This window comes from Lissotriton vulgaris, chromosome 3_1 (genome assembly GCF_964263255.1).
Source record: "Lissotriton vulgaris chromosome 3_1, aLisVul1.2, whole genome shotgun sequence".
Classification (NCBI taxonomy): Eukaryota; Metazoa; Chordata; class Amphibia; order Caudata; family Salamandridae; genus Lissotriton; species Lissotriton vulgaris.
In genome coordinates this window covers 1,088,934,739-1,088,960,398 of record NC_141689.1, presented here as the reverse complement: position 1 = coordinate 1,088,960,398, position 25,660 = coordinate 1,088,934,739, and the positions used below count along the sequence as shown (strand labels likewise).

General features: G+C 48.4%; 1 protein-coding gene across 19 annotated transcripts in view; it reads right to left on the bottom strand.

Moving 5' to 3' along the window:
- Window positions 1–25,660, bottom strand: part of LOC147727467 (ankyrin repeat domain-containing protein 17-like) — a 1,323,072-nt gene that overhangs the window by 952,185 nt on the left and 345,227 nt on the right. For all 19 annotated transcript variants that reach the window (XM_086961534.1, XM_086961542.1, XM_086961537.1 and 16 more), the window contains exon 10: window positions 23,230–23,339. In XM_086961534.1, coding sequence (XP_086817660.1) covers window positions 23,230–23,339 — 110 coding nt within the window. The remainder of the gene's footprint in view (window positions 1–23,229; window positions 23,340–25,660) is intronic.

Genomic DNA, 25,660 nt, shown 5'->3' with positions numbered 1-25,660 from the left:
GAAACAGAAAGAGCCATGAATTTCCTGTCGCTTAGGTTGTTTGACAGACCCACCAGCCACAAAAAACCACCAGTGAACAGTGAAATGTCGCCTTTATTTTAATGAGTTGGGAGGGACTGCACAGCTCGTTGAGCAGTGTGCAGGGTGAGCAGTGTGTGTAGGGTGAGCAGTGTGTGGATGTCCAGGGTGAGCAGTGTGTGGATGTCCAGGGTGAGCAGTGTGTGAGAAGTGTGTGAGTGTGCAGGGTGAGCAGTGTGTGAGAAGTGTGTGAGTGTGCAGGGTGAGCAGTGTGTGAGCAGTGTGTGAGTGTGCAGGGTGAGAAGTGTGTGAGCAGTCTGTGAGAGTGCAGGGTGAGCAGTGTGTGAGAAGTGTGTGAGCGTGCAGGGTGAGCAGTGTGTGAGCAGTCTGTGAGTGGGCAGGGTGAGCAGTGTGTGAGCAAGCAGTGTGTGAGTGTCCAGGGTGAGCAGTGTGTGAGAAGTGTGTGAGTGTCCAGGGCGAGCAGTCTGTGAGAAGTGTGCAGGGTGAGCAGTCTGTGAGTGTGTGCAGGGTGAGTGTGTGCAGTATGTGAGTGTCCAGGGCCAGGAGAGAGAGAGAGTGTGTGTGAGTGAGATCCTCTGTGTGCCTCAAGTAACATGTGCCAGGTCTTCTAAAACACACACACACACACACACACACACCAACCACCCCACACACACACACACACACACTCACCAACCACCCCCACACACACACACACACACACACTCACCAACCACCCCCACACACACACACTCACCAACCACCCCCACACACACACTCACTCACCAACCCCCCCCACACACACACTCACCAACCACCCCCCGCCCCACACACACACACTCACCAACCACCCCCCCCCACACACACACACACACTCACCAACCACCCACACACACACACACACTCACCAACCACCCCCACACACACACACTCACCACCAGCACCACCACACACAAACACACACTCACCAACCACACACACTCACCAACCACCCCCACACACACACACACACACACCAACCACCCCCACACACACACACTCACCAACCACCCCCACACACACCCACTCACCAACCACCCCCCCCCACACACACACTCACCAACCACCCCCCACACACACTCACCAACCACCCCCCCCACACACACACACTCACCACCCCCCCACACACACACTCACCACCCCCCCACACACACACTCACCAACACCACACACTCACCAACACCACACACTCACCAACACCACACACACTCACCAACCACCCCCACACACACTCCCCAACCACCCCCACACACACTCACCAACCACCCCCACACACACACTCACCAACCACCACCCCACACACACACACACTCTCACCAACCACCCCCACACACACACACTCACCAACCACCACCACACACACTCACCAACCACCCCCACACACACTCACCAACCACCCCCACACACACACACTCACCAACCACCCCCACACACACACACTCACACACTCACCAACCACCCCCACACACACACACTCACCAACCACCGCCACACACACACTCACCAACCACCCCCACACACACACTCACCAACCACCCCCACACACACTTACCAACCACCCCCACACACACACTCACCAACCACCCCCACACACACACACACACTCACCAACCACCCCACACACACTCACCAACCAAACCCACACACTCACCAACCACACCCACACACTCACCAACCACACCCACACACTCACCAACCACACCCACACACTCACCAACCACACCCACACACTCACCAACCACACCCACACACTCACCAACCACACCCACACACTCACCAACCACACCCACAATATGCTTATGTATCTTCCAGTCTTTCTCTTGACTATCATTCTTACGGTAGTCCTGTTTTCAGTGCTTAGGCTGGTTGCCGTCAGCCCTTTCACATGTCCTGTGACAGTGCGACTATGTACTGGGGTGCCCTCTGTCTTTAGTGCTACCAGCACTTACTGGCCATGGATGGACATCCTGCCAATGCTGCCCATGTATTTTGGCTGGTGCCTGTTTCAACAGTGTTTTTCCCACTATAGTGTATACAGGACCGGTATGCGCTGTCATACCAGTTGTCATCTCTTTGGGTTTTACTTACGGTCAGCACGCCGGATCCTGCGGTTCCATCGGACCCTAGGTTTAGTTCCACTTCTTTGCAAAGTCGTGGACTTTACCTTTCACACCCTCATATCTGGCATATGTTTTCTTTTTCTCACCCAGTATACATACAGGGGTTTTCCGTCCCTTCTTTGATGGCTGGGGGTGCCTTTGTCTCCCAATTTTTTTCATTCTTTTCGGAGCTTCATGGGCTGGTGTGGCTGCTCTGGCTTGCGGATCCCGCCGTGTTTCATCACCTTGTTGACGGATAAGTTCTCTCAGGAACTTGAAGGGGTTCAGTCGCAGACCCGCCTCCTTTATGGTTATGGCTTTGGGATCTGTAATAAGTTAAGGAATCTGCAGCTAGATGTCTATCACATGGACGAGTTACTTACCTTCGGTAACGATGTATCTGGTAGAGACACAGTCTAGCCTCAGATTCCTTAATGCCCCCCCATCCTCCCTGTTCTGCGAGGACCTTTTTAGGTTGGACTTTCTACATTCGCCTCCATTCTGCAGGGTTACCTCCCCTGCGCTCCATTGGTTTGAAATCTTTTGGCTCTGCCACATTCTATAGGTCTCTTATTGGAGATACATCTCTTTCGGGTGACGTCTTCTGGTGAATTGCCCTTGTTCCTGTGTTCCGTATTTGTTGTCCTTGACAGTTATACATTATGGTTGTGGACTTTTTCGTCTGCCATGATTTTTTTCACGTCTTTATCTGCCTCCAAGGGAGATTTGTCCTTCACTTTTGCGGGGTTGCTTCTCAGAGCGGTGCTCTGCTGTTTCCCTTCACTAGTCTTCAAGATACAGTGCCAGGCACTGTCCTCTATGGTGCTGTTTTTCACCATTCAATTGGATTTTCATCATTTTTGTACACTGTTAGCGTATTCTCAGTTTTTGGTGGTGGCTCCGGCGTTGTGGCGCGGAAAGGTTTCTCCAATGAAAATGGACGTCAGCGCGCCGGGAGGGGCATATATGGCTCAGCTGACGTCACGTCCGTGGACGTCGGGGCGGATCAGGGCGGCACGCAGAGGTGCTGCTGCGAAAAGTTTTCCAGATCCAGTCTGATGCATGGGGATATTCTAAGTTAAGGAATCTGTGGCTAGACTGTCTCTACCAGATGAAAAATGCTACTTACCAGTATGCATCTGTTCTTGGCATGTAGAGCTGCAGAGTCCTACACTTAGCAATAGATCGCCACCTGGTGTGGGCTCGGATGATTGCAGGTTGTTGTCTTCTTGGAAGAAGTCTTTGTAGTGACTTCTCCCTTGGACAATACTGCGCATGGTCCTCAACTCCATCCTCAGATTGTTTTTCGCCATGATGGGAAATGGAGTTAGTAGAAGTAAAGAGAAAGGATGTCCATGCGTGTGCATCTAAGATGAGTACTGGAACGGATACAAGTCCCGGGGAGGCGGGAGGGCGTGTAGGACTCTGCAGCTCTACATGTCGAGAATAGATGCATACTGGTAAGTAGCATTTACCGTTCGAGGCATATGAGCTGCAGATCCTACACTTAGCAACGATTGTGCAGCAGTGTCTCCCCGAGCGGTGGTCGCTTGTATCCGTTGCAGCATACTGAAATAGTGTTTTAAGAACAGCTTGGCCCACTGCAGCTTGCTGCTTGGCTTGCACATCAACACAATAGTGTTTAGTGAAGGTGTGTATTGTAGACCATGTTGCTGCCTTGCATATGTCCTCTAGTGGTATGTTTCCTAGGAAAGCCATAGAGGCTCCTAGTTTGCGAGTGGAGTGTGCTCTAGGAGAAACTGTTAGTGTACGTATAGCTTTTTGATCGCATATTTGAATACACTTTACAATCCATCTGGCAATTCCTCCTTTAGAGATGGGATTGCCTTTGTGTGGGGGAAAGAAAGATACAAATAGTTGTTTTGTCTTTCTGAAGGATTTAGTCCTGTCTGTGTAATATAGTAGAGTTCTTCTAACATCTTTGGTGTGTAAAGCCCTTTCTGCAACAGAGTCCAGTTTTTGAAAAAACACTGGTAACTACTGATTGTTTTAGGTGAAAAGGAGTGATCACTTTTGACAGGAATTTAGGATTGGGTCTAAGAACCACTTTGTTAGGATGTATTTTAAAAAATGGTTCTTCTATTGTGAATGCTTGTATCTCACTGACTCTTCTGAGAGGTAATGGCAACAAGGAAGGCAGTTTTCGATGTTAGATATTGCAGTTCAAACTTATGTAAAGGCTCAAAAGGGGGGCCCATGAGTCTTGTAAGGACCACATTTAGATTCCATACTGGTGCAGTTGATAACCTAGGTGGGTTTATTCGTTTTAATCCCTCCATAAATGCTTTTATTGCAGGTACTCTAAAGAGAGATAGATGTTGTCTAGTTTGTAAATAGGCTGCAATTGCTGCTAGATGCAGGCGTATGGAAGAATAAGCCAAATTGGACCTTTGTAGGTGTAGAAGGTAGCAAATGATATTTTGGATGGAAACATCTAGTGGATCAATGTGATTATTGTTACAGTATATTGCAAATCTTTTCCACTTAGCAGCATAACATGCTCTGGTAGTGGGTCTTCTAGCTTCTTTACTGATATTCATACAGTCTGGTGGTAAGTTTAAGTAACCAAACTCTAGGACTTCAGGAGCCAGATTGCCAAATTCAGTTGGCTTGGTTCTGGGTGCCTTATTTCTCCATGGTTCTGTGTTAGCAGGGATGGCGTGAACCATAATTTCTGATGTGGAACCAGTGAGAGATCCAGTAGCGTGGTGAACAACGGCTGGCGTACCCATGTGGGGGCCACTAGTATTAGTTTGAGAGACTGTTTGAGCTTGCGAACTGCTAGTGGAATGAGTGGGAGAGGCAGAAAAGCGTACGCAAATCTGCCTGACCAGTTCATACATATTGCATTCCCCTCCGACCGTGGGTGTGGGAACCTGGTGGTGAAGGTTGGGCATTTTGCATTTTCATGGGTGGCAAACAGGTCTATCTGTGGCTGCCCCCACATTTGGAAGAATGGTTGTAGAACTTGTGGGTGTATCTCCCATTCGTGAATCTGTTGTAACTGACGACTCAACAGGTCTGCTATCGGATTGTGAATTCCTAGAAGGTGTTCTACTGTCAGATCTCCAAATGTTCTGTGCAAGCTGGGACAGTTGCAGAGAGTGTGTCCCCCCCTGTTTTTTTATATAATACATGGCTGTCATATTATCCGTCCGGACTAGGACAGCTTTGTTTTGTATTTGTACTTGAAAAGTTTTGAGTGCTAGGAAAATTGCTAGCAACTCCAAATGGTTGATGTGGAACTGTTTCTGTTGATTGTTCCACTGACCTTGTGTGGTATAATGCAAGAGATGGGCTTCCCATCCTGTGAGGGATGCATCTGTTTGCACTATCTGTGGAACAGGGTCTAGGAACGGCTGTCCCTTTGTTAAGTTTTTGGTGTTCCACCATTGCAGAGAGCGATATGTACGGCTGTCTACCAACACCAGGTCTGTGAGCGGACCATGAGCCGGATTCCATTGTTGTGCTAGACATTCTTGTAGTGGGCGCATTTGCAGTGTTGCGTGAGGAACTATAAACTATAAAGATGCAAGACGCCATCATGCCTATTAGTTTCATAAACACTCTGGCTTGGAGAGAGTGCTGGCATTGAAAAAGGGAGACTAAGTTCTGAATACTTTGAATCCTGGCTTCACTGAGATACGCTAGAGCTGTAGATGGTCTATGGTAGCTCCTAGATATTGATGAATGTGCGAAGGCTCTAGGTGCGACTTGGTGTAGTTTATCGTAAATCCCAAGTCGTGCAATGTTGGAATTGTTTGTTTTGTGTGCTGTACACATTGGTTGAACGATCTTCCTTTTATGAGCCAGTCGTCTAGGTAAGGGAAGACATGTATTTGTTGTCTTCTGAGATGTTCTGCTACTACTGCTAAGCACTTTGTAAACACTTGTGGAGCTGTTGTGACTCCGAATGGAAGGACTTTGAACTGATAGTGTTGTCCTTGTATGACAAACCTCCGATACTTCCTGCGCGCAGGATATATAGGAATGTGAAAGTAGGCGTCCTTTAGGTCAGAAAATCTCCCTGCTGTAGTAATGGGAGTACTTGTTGTAAAGTGATCATGTGAAAATGATCCGAATATAAGTAGTGGTTGAGGGGCCGGAGGTCGAGAATTGGTCTTAATGTCCCGCCCTTTTTGGGAATTAGGAAGTACAGGGAGTAAACTCCTATTCCTTGTTCTTCTAAAGGAACTACTTGAATAGCATCTTTTTGTAGAAGTGCTAGAACTTCTTGTTGAAGCCGAGTTATATGGTCTGTGGAAATTGGACGCTGCCTGGGTGGTATGTTTGGGGGGGTTGCTGCGAGTTCTAGGCAGTAACCATGTTGGATAATTTGTCTTACCCACCTGTCTGTTGTGATGGAGTTCCAGACAGGTAGGAACTGTGAAAGTCTGCCCCCTACAGGAGTGGAATGCTGTAGGGGAGGCAGAGGGAAGTCACTGTTTGGGAGTGGAAGAGGAGCGGTTATTACCTCTGCCTCTTCCCTTGTTGTTGTTGCCTCTGTATCCTCCTCTAAAATATCCTTTATTAGAGGAGGTCTGCGTGTTTGTTTTAAAAGATAATGTGGTCTCTGTGCCTGTTTGCTTTGCGCCTCCTCTAGAGAAGGAGCGGCGAAAAGAACCTTTATTTTGGGTGGATTGTAACGCACCCATAGACTTAGCTGTGTCTGTGTCCTTTTTCATTTTCTCTAGTGTGTTGTCTACCTCCGGGCCAAACAACTGATTTTGATTAAAGGGCTGGTTTAGGATGGTAGTCTGTACTTCTGGTTTAAAACCTGAAATGCGCAACCATGCATGACGTCTGAGAATCACACTAGTATTGACTGCTCTGGATGCTGTGTCAGCTACATCTAGTGCACATTTAATTGAGGCATTGTATATTAGTTTGCCTTCTTGTAAAAGCTCTGCTGCCTGATCTTTGTATTGATCAGGGAGATGTTCCATTAACTTTTCTAGTTGGTCGTAGTGAGCCCTGTCGTAGCGTGAAAGTAAGGCTTGTGTGTTTGCTATGCGCCATATGTTTGCTGCTTGTGCAGCAATCCTTTTCCATGACGCATCAATAATTTTTGATTCCTTGTCAGGCGGAGCCGTGTCACCAGAAGTTTGGGAGTTTGCTCTTTTACGCGCATTTGACACTACCAAAGAGTCTAGAGGCAGATGTCCCTTAATATAGACCGGATCAGCTGGTGCTGGTCTATACTTTTTCTCTACTCTGGGATTTAGCACTACATCTTACGGGATCTTTAAAAATATCAGGTGCATGTTTAATAACCCCTTTGATCATAGGTAATATTTGAGTAGACCTTTGTGACTGCTCAAAAGTGTCTAGTAAGAAATCCTCCTCAATGGCATCAGAGTGCATTGACACCCCATGGTAAAGGGCAGCTCTATTTAATAAATTATTAAACCCAATACTATCTTCTGTAGGGGAAGGTTTTGTTGGGTAGTACTGAGGCTCAGGGATGTCAGGTGTAAAACCGTATGCCTCATCCTCCTTGGGATATTGTGGGTTGACATCCTCATCTAAAGGGTATGTTACATCATTGCCTCCACCTAAATCATACTCTTCATCAGTGTGGTGTGATGATGCAGGAGATTGAACTGGAGACGTTATAGGTTCAATGTAAGGATTAGGAGAGGAAGAAGGTGAAGGAGAGGAAGGATGCATTGGAGAAGTTGCACAGTCCTTTTTGGCAGGAACCACAGGTGGAAGTGGTGTGTCTGCTGGTCTTTTCTTATACGGAATTGCTTCCACATGTCCAGTTTATGGATGAATGTAGACTTTTTCTGTTTAGGATTTTTTCGGTGCCAATAGAGGTTGATTAGTGTTTTTCGCCTTGTGATGAGTGATCGAGTCCTGTGGCAATTTCTTCGGTGCCGAAGGTGTTTTAGGCTCGTCTGTATCATGCCTTGGAGACTTTGGTCCCGAATTTGTAGATTTCGGCGTGGAGACAAGTTTTGTTGGGCCTGCGGCGCCGGAATCTGGCTTCCCTTCTTTATTTTTGGAACCGGAGGGTTTCAGAATCGAAGCTTTCGGGTCCGGTACGGTTCTTGGCTATGGCATCGATGTGTCTTTCAGTTCTGGTGCCGAAGGGTCTCTGTCTTTGGGCACCGAAGGTTGTTTTGGATTCGGTGTCGAAGAATCCTTCTGTGTCAAAGGATTTTTCGGTGCCGGAGGAGGTGGAATTGGCACGTGCTGTTTTTTCGGCGCCGAGGCACCGGAAGGCGTAGTCTTTTTCCTCGGAGCCGAGCCCGAAGGCAGGGCGTCACAGGGTAAATTTTGGTCTCGACTGGGCCCCATGGGCGGAGTGCCGACCGCTGCCTTTGTCTTGGGTAGTGTATGTTGTGCGGGGGCAGTGGTACTCCCAGGTTGTCGAAATGGAATCGAATAGTCCGAGTCCTCTGCCCCCGATATGATCTGGAGATCAGGCAAGTCTTCCTCGGCGACAAGTGGAGCCTCGTCTTCGGAGAGATCTTCGATTGGATCTTCGTCCTCGGAGATGTCTTTGACGAGCTCCTCCTCAAAGATGGCCTCCGGTGCTGCCGCTGATCCTCTCATTTCGTGTCGACGGGCCCTCCGATCCCGAATAGTTTTCTTCCATCAGAAGGAGGCACAGGCTGTGCAGGTCGACTTGTCGTGTTCTGGCGAGAGACAGAGGTTGCAAACCTCGTGATGGTCGTTATGAGGGAATTTTGCTCGACATACCGTGCATCTCTTGAATGGAGTTCTGTCCATGAGGCGTAGGCCGTACGGCGCCGATAGGCCCAGCGGCCCACGTCGACGTATCGGAAAGTAGCTGGTGATGTCAAAAAGTCTATTCGATGTCGAAATAAGTTTATCTAAAGTTTCTCGCTTCGAAAATGAAGAAAAAGTCTTTCCGAGCCGGAGCGGAAAACTTTCATCCTAAGCCAGTGGCGGAAAAAAACAATCTGAGGATGGAGTCGAGAACCATGCGCAGTATTGTCCAAGGGAGGAGTCACCTATCTCGTGACTACAAAGACTTCTTCCAAGAAGACAACAACCTGCAATCATCCGAGCCCAACACCAGGTGGCGATCTGTTGTTAAGTGTACGATCTGCAGCTCATATGCCTCGAACACATCATTACCGAAGGTAAGTAACTCGCCATTCTGCTCAAATAGTGAGATGCCCTAATACACTAGCTCCTGCTGACCTAAGTTTTGTGCAGCATCCCAGTCGCGATTACTTGTTTTACAGGTCTTCCCCTTCAGAGGTAAATCTTTCGCTGCAGCCCCTCCAGGCAGGCAGTCGTGAATGAATATGCTACTTACCAGTATGCATCTGTTCTTGGCATGTAGGGCTGCTAACATTCATATCTGTGCATAGATCGGCGCCTAGTGTTGGGTCCGGATGATTGCACATTGTTGTCCTGGAAGAGTCTTCGAAGTATCACGAGATAGGTGGCTCCTCCCCTGGACTACAGTGCGCATGGGCATCGACTCCATCCCCAGATTGTTTTTAGCCATTGTGTAGAGATGGAGTGAAATAGTGTAAATGATGTCCATGCTAATGTTTGAATGCAAGAAATTACCTGCAGCCGCTACGGGCGCCGGGGAGGAGGGTGGGCGATATGAATGTTAGCAGCCCTACATGCCAAGAACAGATGCATATTGGTATGTAGCATATTCAGTTCGAGGCATGTGGGCTGCTAAATTCATATCTGTGCATAGAATACATAGCAGTCCCTCCATTAACGGCGGCCGCCCGTGCCAGCTGCAGAAGTTTGAAAAAGAGTTTTAAGAACAGCCTGACCTACAGCTGCCTGCTGTTTGGAATGCACATCTACACAGTAGTGTTTAGTAAAGGTGTGTGGAGTAATCCATGTGGCTGCTCTACAAATATCTTCCAAATGAATATTACCTAGGAAAGCCATGGAATCCCCTAACTTGCGTGTGGAGTGGGCCCTGGGGGGGACCGTTAAAGTGCGCTTAGCCTTGTGGTAGCATATTTGAATACACTTAACGATCCACCTGGCTATTCCTGCCTTGGAAATGGGGTTGCCTTTGTGCTGGGCTGAGAAGGCAACAAATAGCTGTTGTGTCTTCCTAAAGCTTTTGGTCCTGTCAATGTAGTACAGTAATGCTCGTTTGACATCAAGCGTGTGGAGCATTCTTTCTGCTACTGTTTCAGGGTTTTGAAAGAATGTGGGTTGTTCAACGGTTTGATTGACATGAAACTGCGACACCACCTTAGGGAGAAACTTCGGGTTAGTGCGCAGCACTACCCTGTTAGGATGAATTTGAATAAATGGCTCTTGTATCGTGAGCGCTTGTAGCTCACTAACACGCCGTAGCGACGTGATGGCAATGAGAAAAGCCCCATTCCATGTCAAGAACTGAATCTCACAGGAATGTAGAGGCTCAAACGGTGGTCCCATTAACCTGGTGAGGACCACATTGAGGTTCCACACAGGAGCTGGTGGGGACCTGGGGGGGATGACTCGTTTCAGCCCTTCCAGGAATGCTTTGATGGCAGGCACCCTGAAAACTGAGAGGTTCTGCCTGTTTTGGAGATAAGCCGCTATGGCGGATAAGTGTATCCGAATGGAAGCATACGCCAGATTACATTTGTAAAGATGTAACAAATAGCAGATGATATTGGGAATGGATGCATCTAGCGGGTTGATATGATGTTTTGTACAGTAAATGACAAACCGCTTCCATTTTGCTGCATAGCAAGCTCTGGTTGTTGGCCTTCTTGCCTCCCGGATGATGACCATGCATTCCGGGGGCAAATTAAGGTAGCCAAACTCTAAGACCTCAGGAGCCAGATCGCTAGGTTCAGCTGTTGCGGATCTGGGTGCTGAATGTCGCCATGGTTCTGCGTCAAGAGCTTGGGAGTGAGGCGCAGCCTTTGATGCGGTACCACAGAGAGTTCCAGAAACGTGGTGTACCATGGCTGGCGTGCCCACGTTGGAGCAACCAGGATGAGTGTTATTGAGTGTTGCAGCAGCTTCCGTGCCACCAGCGGTATGAGAGGTGCTGGGGGAAAAGCGTACGCAAATTTGCCTGACCAGTTCATCCATATCGCATTGCCCTGCGACTGTGGGTGTCGGAACCTGGCGGCGAAGCTTGGGCATTTTGCGTTCTCCCTTGTGGCAAACAGGTCTATCTCTGGATGACCCCACTGCTGGAAGTACGGGTGGAGTACTGATGGATGTAGCTCCCACTCGTGCATTTGGTGGCTGTACCTGCTGAGCAGATCCGCCATCCGATTGTCCACGCCCGGGAGGTGTTCCGCCATGAGGAAGATGTTCCTCTTAATGGCCCACTTCCACATGCTCTGAGCCAAATGAGACAACTGTGGAGAGTGTGTGCCTCCCTGCTTTTGGATATAGTACATTGCCGTCATGTTGTCCGTCCGGATCAACACGACCTTGTTGCACAGATGTACTTTGAAGGACTTCAGTGCCATGAAGATTGCCATCAGTTTTAAGTAGTTGATGTGCATCTTCTGCTGTGTCGACCATAGCCCCTGCACTGTGTAGTGGAGTACATGCGCTCCCCAACCCTGGAGGGATGCGTCCGTTGTCAGGATAATTTGTGGCACAGGCTCTTGGAACGGTCGGCCCTTGCAAAGGTTGTGTGAAGTCCACCAATGCAGAGAGTTGTATGCCCGACCAGTCACCAACACTAGGTCTTTCAACTGCCCTTGAGCCTGAGTCCACTGGCGTGCCAAGCATTCCTGAAGCGGACGCATATGCAACCTCGCGTGCGGGACTATGAAGATGCAGGAGGCCATCATGCCTATCAACTGCATAAACACTCTCGCAGGGAGTGAGTGCTGAGGTCTGAATCTCTGAATCAGCGACTGGATGCTGTTGATCCTTGCTGTGTTCGGCTGAGCTGTAGCAGCCAGAGTATTTATAGTCGCGCCCAAATACTGCCGCACATGTGCTGGCTGAAGGTGTGACTTTGGATAGTTGAGCGAAAACCCCAGACTGTGAAGAAGGTGAATAGTGCGGGACATGTTTGCGGCGCACTGCTGTGCCGACTTGGCTTGAACGAGCCAGAGTCCAGGTAAGGGTAGACATGTATGTTCTGTCTCCTGAGGTGCGCCGCCACCGTTGCCAGACACTTTGTGAACACTCTGGGAGCAGTGGTCACACCGAAGGGTAGGACCCTGAACTGGTAATGCCTGTTTAGAATGGTGAACCGGAGGTATTTTCTTGTGGGATGGATGGAGTGGTACGTGAAAGTAAGCATCCTTGAGGTCCAAGGATGCGAGAAAGTCTCCCTGGTTTAACAGTGGAAGAACTTGCTGCAGAGTTAACATGTGGAAGTGTTCTGAAAGAATATACATGTTGAGGGGGCGTAGGTCCAGAATGGGTCTGAGTGAGCCGTCCTTCTTTGGGATTAAGAAGTACAGGGAGTAAATCCCTGTGCCTTGTTCCTCAAGTGGCACGAGCTCTATTGCGCCTTTTTGCAGCATCACAAGAACCTCTTGCTGCAATAAGTGCAAGTGCTCTGCCGACATAGGACGTTGTCTTGGGGGTATGTTGGGTGGAGTGGACGTTAACTCCAAACAATAGCCGAACTGGATACGTTTCCTTACCCACCTGTCTGTGGTGATGGACTTCCAGACTGGCAGGAACTCCTGGAGTCTCCCCCCGACAGGTGTTGGATGGTCGGGGGGCAGTGACAGGAAGTCACTGTTTGTTGGCGGCAGAGGAACGGGAACTGTTGTTGCCTCTGCCCCTACCCTTGGCGTTGTTTCCTCTGTAACCTCCTCTACCCTGTTTGGTGTATGAGGACTGTGCCCCACTTTTACTGAATTGCGCCTGTTGTGCCAAGTGTCCTCTGGTAACACCCCGAGTGCCTGAGCGACGAAAAGTGCTCCCTCTGTATTGCTGAGACAGAAGTGCACCCATGGATTTAGCCGTCTCAGTATCTTTTTTAATTTTTTCGAGGGTGGAGTCCACCTCAGGGCCAAACAGTCTGTCTGGATTAACGGGCTGGTTGAGGATAACAGTCTGTATCTCTGGCTTGAACCCTGAGATGCGGAGCCATGCTTGACGCCGTAACATCACACTAGTATTTATCGCTCTGGCTGCCGTATCCGCAACGTCGAGCGCACATCTAATTGCAGCGTTGGAGATGAGCTTGCCTTCTTGGATAAGCATCGCAGCTCCTTCTTTAAACTCGTCTGGAAGGTGTTGTAAAAGCTGCTCTAAGGTGTCATAGTGTGCTCTGTCGTATCTGGCTAGCAGAGCTTGTGTGTTGGATATGCACCAGATGTTTGCTGCCTGCGCTGCCACCCTTTTCCCCGATGCCTCCAACACTTTAGACTCTTTGTCCGGGGGAGGAGCTTCACCTGTTTGTGAGTTCGCCCTTTTGCGAGCAATAGAGACTACCAAAGAGTCCAGAGGCAACTGGCCCCGTATGTAAGTTGGGTCCCCAGGTGCCGGTCTGTATTTTTTTTCTATTCTAGGGTTTACAACCCGAGCTCTTGTTGTTTCCTTGAAAATGTCTGTGGCATGCTTAAGAACACCCTTAAGCATTGGAAGTGTTTTTACGGTTTTCTCAGCAGCAGAGAAAGTGTCAAATAGAAAGTCAACGTCCACAGGGTCAGCATGCATTTCCACCTTATGGTTTGCAGCTGCCCTCTCAATTAAGGCATTCAACGCCGCAGAATCTTCTGTAGGAGAAGGCTTTGCGCCAAAAGCTTGTGGGTCATAGACAGCTTGTTGGTCCCCTTGATCACCTGAGGCTAACCACGAGTCCTGTTGCTCATCAGGGTCTGTGTTTTCGGGAAAAGTATACTCCTCGTCCTGATCACCTAGATCTCCATCTGAGCAAGTGGGTGAAGGCGATGGGCTCCTAGCCGGATGCAGAGGAATGCGCTCAACCAGTTCCGGCGTTTCTGGCGCTGGCCTTTTCTTTTTCAGAGGGATTACAAACGACTCCAAAGGCTGTGAAGTAATCTTCCTCTTATAGAGCGTCAATTTTCCCGTGTCGGCGTCGATATACTGTTCCGACTGCTCGTCCAATAAGGGTTGTCGACTCAAACTGCCACTCAGCTGAGTATGCCCTACCCCTTCTGAGTCCTTAGGTACCGACCGTGGTGCAAAGGCCTTTGGCACCACTTTGGGTGGTAGAGTAAAGAGGAGCGGCTTGGAGGTTTTCTTCGGTTCCGCTACTGGGTAGGTACAGAGGGCGTCTTCAGCACCGACGTCAGCTCTTTCTCCCGAATCCGTTTGAGGGAGTCTGCCACTTGCTTTGTAAAAGAAGCGGACGGTCTCGTCGACCCGACTGAGGACCTCGATCCACCCCCAGGGTAAGACTGGAGCGTCGATGAATCCCTGTTCTTTGCTGGAGGCGCAGACGTAGTCTCGACAACTGCGCGTCCGCCACCATCCACGGCCCCATGCGTCGACGTCGATGGCTTCGGATCGGCGGACTTTCCCTTCGGCGTTGCGGCTCCAGACTTTGGCTCGGTGCCCTTTGCCGATTTGGCCTCGACGGCAGGTTTGCCTGTAGATGCGGTAGGCTTGACCGCTGACGGCTCGACGGTCGACTTCGACTTGGACTCAACCACCTTAGTGGAGTGCTGGGCGACTGCTTTCGAGCTTGGCTCTTTGACCACTTTCGGCGCTTTAGCCTGTTCGACAGCCTTCTTCGGCTTCGAGGGCTCAGACGACGACGCCGTCAATGGCATCTTCGGTTTCGGTGCTGCGTCGGCCATCTTAGATTTGGTCGATCCCGAAGGTTTCACTTTCGGTTTCGATTTAGGCAATGGCAGCTCCGTAGAGGTATTCGTAGCCGGGCCAGGAGGCGGGGCCGAGGAGCGAGGTGTAGGGTCGTGGGTAAGGCCTTGTGGCGATCCCGTGACCTGAGCCTTTGTATGTTCGGGGCATAGCTCATCCTCCGAGCTATCTTCCACGGCCCTAAAAGGTTCTTAGTCGTCCCCTACCTCCTCGACGTCTTCCTCAAGGTCTTGGTCTTCTTCGTAGTCGGCCTCGACGTCCGCCGATGGAGGTGAAATCTGCAGGTGAAGTTCTTATTCGCCTGCGTCGGGGCTGTCGAAGATGTCCACCGGTGCGGGTCTTGCTGCGTCGACAGGGCCTCGATGACCTAAGAGTCACCCGACTCCTCCGATATCCGACTCGACGAGCCGGAGTATACACGAGACCGAACGCGAACAATACCGACGAAGCAAGGAAAGTCTTTTGGCCTTCAAGAAGTTGTTTTATCGATTCCGAACAGGAGACGTCGAAATCACATCCGAACCCAATGGCGGAAATAAACAATCTGGGGATGGAGTCGATGCCCATGAACACTGTAGTCCAAAGGAGGAGCCACCTATCTCGTGATACTTCGAAGACTCTTCCAGGACAACAATGTGCAATCATCCGGACCCAACACTAGGCGGCGATCTATGCACAGATATGAATTTAGCAGCCCACATGCCTCGAACATATTGAATAACATTTTATTAACAGTTTTTTTTTGTGGGCAGTCTGTCAGTGTTGAATGCACCCTGCCTTTTCGGTTGCTATGGTCACACCCTCAAGAAAATGATATGTGGGTTTATTTCGGCAATGCCTGAAGTCCTAGGTAGTGCCTTAATACAAACAGTACAAGGTGGACAAGACTCATTTGAACACACTTTACATTCTAGACTGAACACCACTGACTTGTTAATTGATGAATTGAGCAGTGTCATTATCAGAAGACGCATTTAGTGACGTCCATGGAGAAGTGTGGCTCAACGGTTAGAGGCGGCAGACCCGGAGGCAGAGGCCGGCCCAAGACCAGGGTTCAATTCCTGACGCGGCCGGGTGCAGGACCAATGTCAGCGGGCTCCATAAATCTCGCCTCGGTGCCACTCTAACCATGGGTCCCACGCTGCAACTCTGGGCAATAGCTTGCTTAATCTCCACTCCGGCCCCATCCCCGCCGGGGATGCTTGGCTGTACCTTGGGGATGCCCAGTAAAGGGACCATCTGACAGGGAAAGCCAGGAAGGGTTCCCCAGTGGTACAGTGCTGGGACGCCTCCGGGTAACCATGCGCTCTATAAATCCAACATTCATTCATTCATTCATTCATTCATTCATTCATGGATGCTACTCCATTAGATGGGTCCGCCAGATTTTCTGGAGAAAAGGCAAATGTGGCTTTGGACATTGTGACTCATTAATTTGCATGACTTAGTCAGTCATTGCAGTAGAAGCCCAGGCAGAGAATATAGTGGATAGAGGGGAAGTAGTGAAAAGGGCGAGTAGTCACTCGGGGGACGTACCCACAGAATACATATCCTACTGCCCAATGATAATAAAAAGAAGAAACTGTTTGCTCAGAGGACGGGGTCAAAATGATTCCTAGGTACTGAATCTCTGAGCTAACGTGCAGGTCCCCAAACTCCGTGGGAATATGCACTGGCCCCGCGGTATTGCCACCCAGTGGAAGAAGCATGGATTTCCCGGTGTTAACTTTAAACCCAGACACCACCCGAAGGCTTGCAGTTCGCGTAAAAACACGGGCACCGACCTGCGAGGGGACTCCAGAGCCGCCAGAATGTCGTCCGCATATAGACTGAGTGTGTGCTGCTCCTCCCCAAAGGAAACCCTCCGGATGGCGGGATTGTCCCGGATTCGTTGGGCGAGGGGCTCCACATATAGCGCAAACAAAAGGGGGGACAAAGGGCACCCCTGCCTTGTGCCCCGCTGGATGACAAAAGGCCGCGAAGTCGTGCCTTCTCTGCATCGATCGATAGCAGCATAGCATCCGACTGAGTATTGAGGGTCTCATCAATGAGATGGAGAAGGCGCTTAGTGTTGTCGCTACATTGGCGATTCGGTATGAAACCAGACTGGTCTGGTTAAATGATGCCCCGGAGAAGTGGACCCAGTCTAGCAGCTAAGACCCCCGTCAACAATTTTAAGTCAATGTTCAGTAGGGAGATGGCTCTATACGCGGAGCAGAGGGTGGCATCCTTGCCTGGTTTAGGCAACACAATGATTTCGGCTTCTAACATATCCGACGGGATAGAGCCCGGCCCCTGGAAGGAGTTGAACAGTCGGGTTAGAATTGGCGCTAGTATCGAGGAAAAGGATTTAGAGGAGCCTGCAGAAAAGCAGACAGGCCTGGGGATTTCAGAGTCTTGAGTCTTGAAATCGCTCCGATAACCTCCTACAGCCGGATAGGGGCATCCAGAGCCGCGGCACCGGCAGCATTGATGGCCGTGGTCGCCGCTTGGCGAAGATAGGCCTCACCCGTCGTATCTACATTCTGATCTCTGTCATACAGGGACGCGTAGTACTGTCGTAGCTCTGTGCAGCTTTGACGCCGTTGCGGCCTACGGATGCCTACCGACTAATGAATCACAACATTCACATGGGTATTGCAACCATTGGAAACATCTAAGATTTCATTGAAAAGGACAGAATCCACCTGATTTTGAAACCATATCCTTCCAAAAACCCGTTGAGAATGTTCGTCCCCAAGTAATGGTGGGTAAAAAGAACAGACTTTTTCTAAAGTACCCGCAGTGCACTTATTCAGACACCCACAACATGTGCAACCTGTCTTGTCGGAGCATAAAGATCAGGACTGCGCCGCGTGCAACCTATTTAAGAATAAAGAGACCTTAAGAAGCAGACCAGACTGCAGACTCTGCCATACCATGGAGATGGCAGCGGATGCTGGGTTCTCCCCAGAAGAAGCCCACCAGCTAAAAACCATTGTAGGTGAGGTAGATGCCGACATCTCAGCTGGATAGGGTGACATCATTGCCAGCCCTCACTATTTTGCTTCCAAAGGGTCCAGTGAGGGCGATCAATGGGATGTGCAGTTCCAGGAGGCTCCACCTCTAGGGTCGGGAACCTGGATAAAAGAGAAAAACGCAGGCCACAAGTGCAATTGTGTAAAGCATTTGTTGTAAACACTCAGTCACCAAAAGGTTTCACACACTCAAGGACTGAACTCCAGGCCAATTGTTTTTATATCAAAAAATGTAGTGGTTTTATTTCTAGAACCAACAGGCATCAAAAATATACTGCTCTCAATATGAAAGGTCTCAGATGAGTACCTTGCAGAAAGGAAATAAACTGTGTAAAGACAATAGGCACAGGGGTTGCAGTAGGCAACACAATTCTACATACAATTTAGCAAGGAGCTCAATGGATTCCCTTATATAAACACAGGTGATTACTTTGTAGATTACTTTGGTAATTCCAGGACTGGCTCCTAGGTTCAGTCCAGGGGTCTAAGCTGGAAACAGTTTAGAAAAAACGTTTTCGGCACTGTGGTGATTTTTCAGGAATAAAAAGCTATTTTAAAAGTTAACACTTCGAAACTTTTCAACAGAAATCTGGCAATGTTATCCAATTGAAGAACATTCAGGTTGCAGGTAAAGTGCGATCTCATTACTTTTGTAATCCAGTACTGGTCTCCTGGGGCCAGCACTGGGGTCTCAACTCAAAACAGGTAAGTAATTACGTTTCATTATTTCGTATGATTTACGAAGAATATTTCTAGTTTTCAAAAGTAGACACTTAGAAGAAATGTAATAGAAAAGCAGACAATGGATTTGTATGGAGAAAATACAAGTTACTAGTAAACCCGCTAGGGATTACTTTTGCGTTTCAGAACTGGGCTACAAGGTAAAGTACTGGCTCCTCTACTGATCACAGGTGAGTATTTCGGAATTCGTATGATTTTATATGAATATTTCAGGTTTTCAAAAGATTTTTCGTGTCAAACCAGTCAATGTTATTCAATGGCAGGTAAGTGAGTTACTGGCTTCCTGGTGAGTACTCGACTGGTGAAGTTGTGGTTCTGGGCATAGACTCAGAGGTCCCCCAGGGTCAGGTAGGTACAGTTGGTTCACCCTCAGCGGCGCAGGGGCGGCCGGGTGCCGAGGTAGTTAGGCCCAATGTTATCCTATGGGGGACGGGGGGCTCCTGTTGGTGGCTGCTGGCCAGCAGGCCATGTGGCTGTCGTAGCTGGGCTCTTGGTCACTTGCTCAGAGCAGAGGGGGAAGCAGGATAGGACAAAGGTGGCATGGCCAGGGGCACTCGTGCGGCTGGGAGCAGGGTGCTTTTGAGTCGTCAGGTGCTCAATGTTATCCAATGGAAAAGGTTAAAAGGGAACAAAGGCTGCAGGCTCGGGGCGGAGACTCTCCAGGGGCGACCAGCACATTAAGAGGTAAGTTGGGATCTTGGAGCACAGGTAGGTATCCCAAAGGGAGGCACAGGGGGCTGTAGGGCGCCGGGTGCAGGGGTATTTTTGGGTGTCGAAAAAGCTTACCCTCAGCTGGTCGCGGTTGGGGGGCCCCTGGTTCTAAGTCTGCAGGCGTTGTCTGGTTCGTCGAAGAGGGTCTTTGGGCACTGGACTTCGGGTCCCAGTCGCCGGGAGGACGACCTCGTGGTCTTGGATCACTCTGGCACGGGCCGGGCTCGGCGGGTGCAGAGTGGGCTGGTCCGGAGCTTCCTGGCTGGCACCAGGGGGGTTGTTGCAGCAGAGCCTCTGCTGATGGGAGTCCCAGTCTTTAAGAGGGTTAAAGCAGGCTGGTCCTCTGGGTGTCCCAAGGTTGCTGTCCGCAGGAGTCGCCGGGATTCAGGCAGGAGCAGGTTCCAGGATCGACAGGCCGGTAGGGCTGGGGCCAAGTCAGTTGTTGTAGTCCTGTTAGCAGCTGCCTGGCGAGTCTTCTGCTTGATCTTCTTTCTTCTTTTGGTATCAGGATCTGAGGAAGGAAGGTTCAGGGAGCCCCTAAATACTGAATTTAGAGGAGTTACAGGTAGGGCAAGGGCAGGGACCAATAGGTCCCTGTCCTGGGGTGGGTACACCCCCTAGCCTGCTCCTCTCCTGTGGGAGGGGGCAGGAGTCTAGCTGGGATTGGGCAGGGCTCTCCATCTTCAAGATGGCCGTAGCCCAGGGCCGTGCTTCACCTCGTCTCTCCCACCTGAGGGGGGGGAGGGGGGGGGGGGGGAGAGAGACTGGCTGGCACCCCCCACTTCCTGACGTAGTTTTTCCCGCCAGTCTTCCCGCCAGAGATGGGGTCAGAACTGCTGGGGGTCAGTTGCTGGGTACAGCAAATGGTCTGGAGAAGCTCACAGAGGCGGCATGCCTTTAAAGCTTCCCCTGCCCATCCTGGGGGAGGAGACCTAGCACCTCGCCCAGGATGTGCATTGTTGCAGGCCCAGGAGAGGAGAGGGTTCTCCACCCAGGGGTCCAGCAACATGTCTGCTGTGTGGCAGCCTCTGCAGCCACTCAGCCCAGACGTGGATTGTAGGTTAGGTTTTCAGAGGGCATCTCTAAGATGCCCTTGGGTGCATTTTACATTAAATCCCACACTGGCATCATTGTCGGTTTAATGTGCGGAGAAGTTTGGTACCAAACCTGTCAGTCTTCAGTGTAACCATTATGGTGCTGTGATCTTCTTAATGACAACCTCCCAGCACCATATACTCTTAAATAGCAGCACTGCACTTACAGTGCCCAGGAATGGCCCTGGGTACTGTAGGGGCACAGGGCTCATGCACCTGTGCCCACACCTCTGGCATAGGGCACCCAGCTAGAGGGGTGACTGAAGTATACCAGTCAGTGGGTTCTGTGGGCATGGCACACAGGGTTGTGTGCCATGTTGACTCTTGGTTTAGCTCTGTACCTAGACACTCAGCCTGCAAAAGCAGTGTGTGGGTGTCCGGGTACAGGGCCCCTGAGGGTGGCACAATAAGTGCTGAAGTCCTCAGGCGTCTTCCCTGGTCACCATGCACTGGGTACCATTTACTAGGGGCTGACAGGAGGCCAGAGATGCCAATTGGGTTTTAGTTTCAACACTGCTTTTAGGGATGGAACACAGGCCCTGGGTACCTGGTTGGCAGGGGCCCAGGGCACACTCCGTCAAAGCACATCAGCAGTTGAGAAAAAAGTGGGGGCATACCAGTGCAAGAAAGATGGTACTTTCTCAGAGACACTGTAGGGGGCACAGTGCTCATGCAGCTGTGCCCTCACCTGTGGTATGGTGCACCCTACCTTCAGGGCTAGAAGGCCTGCTAGAGGGGTATCTTACCCCAATGCCACAGGCAGTGTTGGTGGGCATGGCACACAGGGGTATGTGCCATGGCGACTCTTCTTTGGTCTGCACCAAAAACCCAGTCTGCAATGGCAGGGTGGGGGTGCTAAGATGAGGGTGGCATAATACATGCTGCAGCACTCAAGAGGCTTTCTCTCGTCACAAAGCCATTGGTACCAGGGGTACCTTTTACAAGGGACTTAGATATGGTCCTGAGGTGTGCCAATTGTGGGTACAAGGGTACAGTTTTGGGAAAGAACAGGTGCTGGGGCCTGGTTAGCAGGATCCCAGCACATACTTAGTCAGTTATCTGGCAAAACGTTAGAGTATAACCATTCAAAAAGGGGCTCTTTCCTACAATTGTAGAATGCCTCGGCCATCTTCCTGGTCTCCTATATTTTTTAACATATACACAAGTTATCCAGCACACTTTGCGTTGGTCTATGCTGATAATACTGTAGCTGACTGGACCAACAGGCTCTCGACTCCGGCACAGATTTGAACCAGCACATATTTGCATGACTCTTTTGGCCATGAAACAAAAAAAATTGAAAGTATTATTTATATGGTACGAAAAACTAATACGATCCTCTGGCCTTCCATGCAGGAATCCTATCAAAACCTGACCAAACATGAAGGTTAAATCTTAAGGCATAACCATGGACCACATACTCTTTCAATGATCTGCTACAGTATTGAAAAAGATCTTGTTTAATTACAGTGAAAACAGTATTGTGAAAAATTGGATCACAGATATTAAAAATCTGATAACATCTGCTGCTCATCAGGCCTAACATGATCTCCCCATTCATCAGAGTCCAATTTCAGACATTTTGACTTGTCCAAAGAGCATTTTAATGCCTAAGAGCTTCATGTCTCACCAGTTTGGCCATGACATACCTTTTTCAGTAAAGCATCCACAATCAATGCCTATACATCATTCCTAAAAGACTTACTATAGGGCTAAAGCGTGCATGTTTTGAGACTCAAGTTTAGAAACTATGCAATAAAGAAGAAAATGTTGCTTTAAGGAAAGACTTAAAAACCCTTTTGTTTTTCTAGCCTAATCAAACAAATCGTTTTTTATTTATCATGTTCTTCAACTATATTCTATTCCCTGCATCAGGAAGTTCTATTTCTTAACAACTGCGTTTTAAAAATGCCATTTTAATTCATTTTCAGTTTATTTCTTTTATTTCAGCTGACCTCTTTCGCACGTCTTAAGACATGGAGGCAAATGACTCCCTTATGAGCAGTGAAAAGATCTTTAACAAGGATAGCTAGTAGGAAATCTACCACCTGGGGCACAAGTAAACATAGGGGGCACATCCAGTGGGTTTAAATGATTGTTGAGTTCAATGGGGAAAACAAAGTCATGAAGAGGACTATTTTCACAAAACTGTTTGAGACATTTTCTTTTGTCACTGAGCATCCTCAATGTGTGGTGTGTGGAGTGTTTAAATGTCGTCAGTGTGCGCGCATGTGAGCAAAAAAAAAAAGGGAAAAACAGGATGTCCAAGACGACTTTAAATTCCCGGATCAGTGCATCATTAGCCATCACAATCAATATGAGCGATTATTGAAACATGTGTATTTTACCATATTCATATTTTATTTTCCATTGGTTTGATTCAAGGCAGAGGAACCTATGGCATTTCAATTCAAACAGTGGAACAACAACATTTACATTTTCTACTCATTTCAATAAAGTTAAGTCTGGCAAATGTTTAACTCTGAAAAAAATCAATTAAAGACCACCAGTGAAAATAAATACTGGACACCAGGACTGAAGCTGTGGAAAAAAATTAAATGTTGCCTTCATAAACTTAAAAAAGCATTATAAATAGCCTAAGAAAATAAAGCTGCAAATTGGGTGAGAATAGATATCAATTCACCTTTAGATATCCTAGAAAGAAACATGCCAGCGTGAAAGGGATAGGTGAATAAAAGGTTTAACAAAGGCTTTGTAAAAATATATAAGGAAAGCACAATTGTGACAAAACAATCCTACCAGGTCTGCTCCAGCTTGAAGTAAAACATCAGCTACATCTGTATGGCCGTTCTCGCAAGCGTAAGTAAGTGCTGTGTCACCCGTTGCTGTTGTCGCATGCACATTGGCCCCTTAGTGAGAAACATATTTAAGTTCACTAAAGGGTTTAATGCGCAGTCTATAGTTATGAGCATAACTTTTTCTAGCTTAGTAGACACCTACGGTACTCCGAACATGAAGAATATTTAACATTTATAATAAGTAAACAAAGAATGACATGAGATTAAACTGTTCAAGATTTTATATGTAAACTGACTGCTACTCCAAAACACAAGGCAGCAGTTAACATACAGATGGCATGTTAGAAACGTACCAAAAGTTAACAAGCATTGGAAATGCAATAGGGCTCGCATTAGGAAAGTTTGAGCTATTGGTCTTATAAATGAATTTTTTTTATTTGTGTTTTTTTTTAAATAGCTAAATTAATAGCTTTGTCATTTACAATGCCAATAGTTATAACTTTCGCAAATGTGGCACCTATAGCATTTGTAATGCAACATGTTTTGTATTTATGTGACTTAGATATATTGATATTACAAATTACAATGGATTTTCATTTTTTTAAATAATTAATACTTAAATAATTTATTTAATTTGTAATGGCAATAGCTTAAACTTTTGTAAATAACTGTTGTGAAGATTATGCTCAGTGTTTTTTATTGTGACGAAAATCCAAGAACAGAAGTTAAATATTAACATCTTTTTGTGATTTGTAATAAAGCGTGAAAGCTAGAAAACAGCTTGAAACATTGAAAGAACATATTTGAACCAGTGATGCTGTGGTTGTAGAGTGCAATTGAGCAGAGTGCACGGTGCAGAGTAGAGTGGCATAGCATGCAGTGGCATGGAGTTTGGTGGCACAGAGTATGGTGGTGCAGGTTAGTGTACAGGTGGCACAGAGTGTAGTGGCAGATAGTGCATTGGCTTAGGGCCAGATGCATCAAAGGATTTTGCCCATTCTGTGTCTATGGGAAAATGTGTTCATGCATATGGCCCATAGAGTGGTGCAGAATATAGTGGCATGGAGTGCAGTGGCATAGAGTGGATTGATGCAGAGTAGAGTGGCGTAGAGTGCATTGGCATTGAATGCAGCAGTGCAGAGTAGAGTTTTGTAGAGTTAAGTGGCATAGAGTGCAGTGGCGCAGAGTGGCATGGAGAGCAGTGGCGTAGAGTTTAGTGGTGCAGAGTAGTGTGCTGTGGCGTAGAGTGCAGTGGAGAAGAGTGGAGGAGAGTGGAGGAGAGTGCAGTGGCAGAGGGTAGTGGCACAGACTAGATTGTTTCAGAGCAGAGTGGTGCACGGTAGAGTGCATAGCATGTAGCTGAGTGGCGTAGAGTGTAATGGCATATAGTAAAGTGGTGTAGAGAGCAGTGGCATAAAGCGCATTGCCATTGAGTAGAGTGGTGCAGAGTAGAGAGGCGTAGAGTAGGTTAAAGTGGAATGGTGTAAAAGTACAGTGGTGTGCAATGGTGCAGAGTACAACTGAGTGGTGTAAAATGGAGTATGTATGGTGCGGTAGCGCACTGCCATTACAGACAACACATTTTCAATTGAAATGACTATTACATTAGCACAGACATACAGATTTACTAATAAAACTATACAGTTCACAAACACTTGCATAGTTCATTTACTTGTGTGCTAGGAAAAAAAAACATTTCCTATCCCCAATATCCAGCAAGACTGTCACATAAATCCAAATGTGACAAGATCAGAATAAGATTTACAGCCCTGCTTACAGAAAGGAGAACTTGTAGAAGAATACAAGGAGAGGCAAAGTGAAAAGGCTTTAGTCCTTGGGAGGGACACAATGTACCTTAACAGCCTAAAACAAATAAAGTTAGCAAATAGAAAGCCAGAAAATGTGAGCAACAAAGCCAATGGTAGCAATGGGCCGAATGCATTCCCAGGAAGCTTTCTGAATGTCCCCAAGACTGCTTTAGTAAACGAGACTGGTACGCTTCGCCCTAAAAACGGACCAAGCATGTCCGATGGTGCTTTCACTCATTGACATTGACCCTACACGGTTCTTAAAATGAGCCCAATGGGTAAACGCACCTACGCCAGAGATCTGCACACTCTTCGAAGGTCACATGTTTACAACCAAGCGAGTCCTCTCGTGAACTCTGTAAAAGGAGCAGCATCGTCGGTTAATGACACAGGTGATCAACCGTGACAGGCAACCTGGTTAGTAGAGTGCACTCTATGTGTGTGTACCGATTATAATTATTGTGTTCTGAGCGTGATTAGCATAATGAGCACACGACGGTGAGCTGCATTAAGGGACGCTGTATGGACCCCGTGTGCGTCACAGCGTGGCTTCTGTGTATGATGAGAGGTGCTGAAGGCTGTTTGTTCACCCACGGCATGTCCTACCTCTTGTTCCTGCGGACT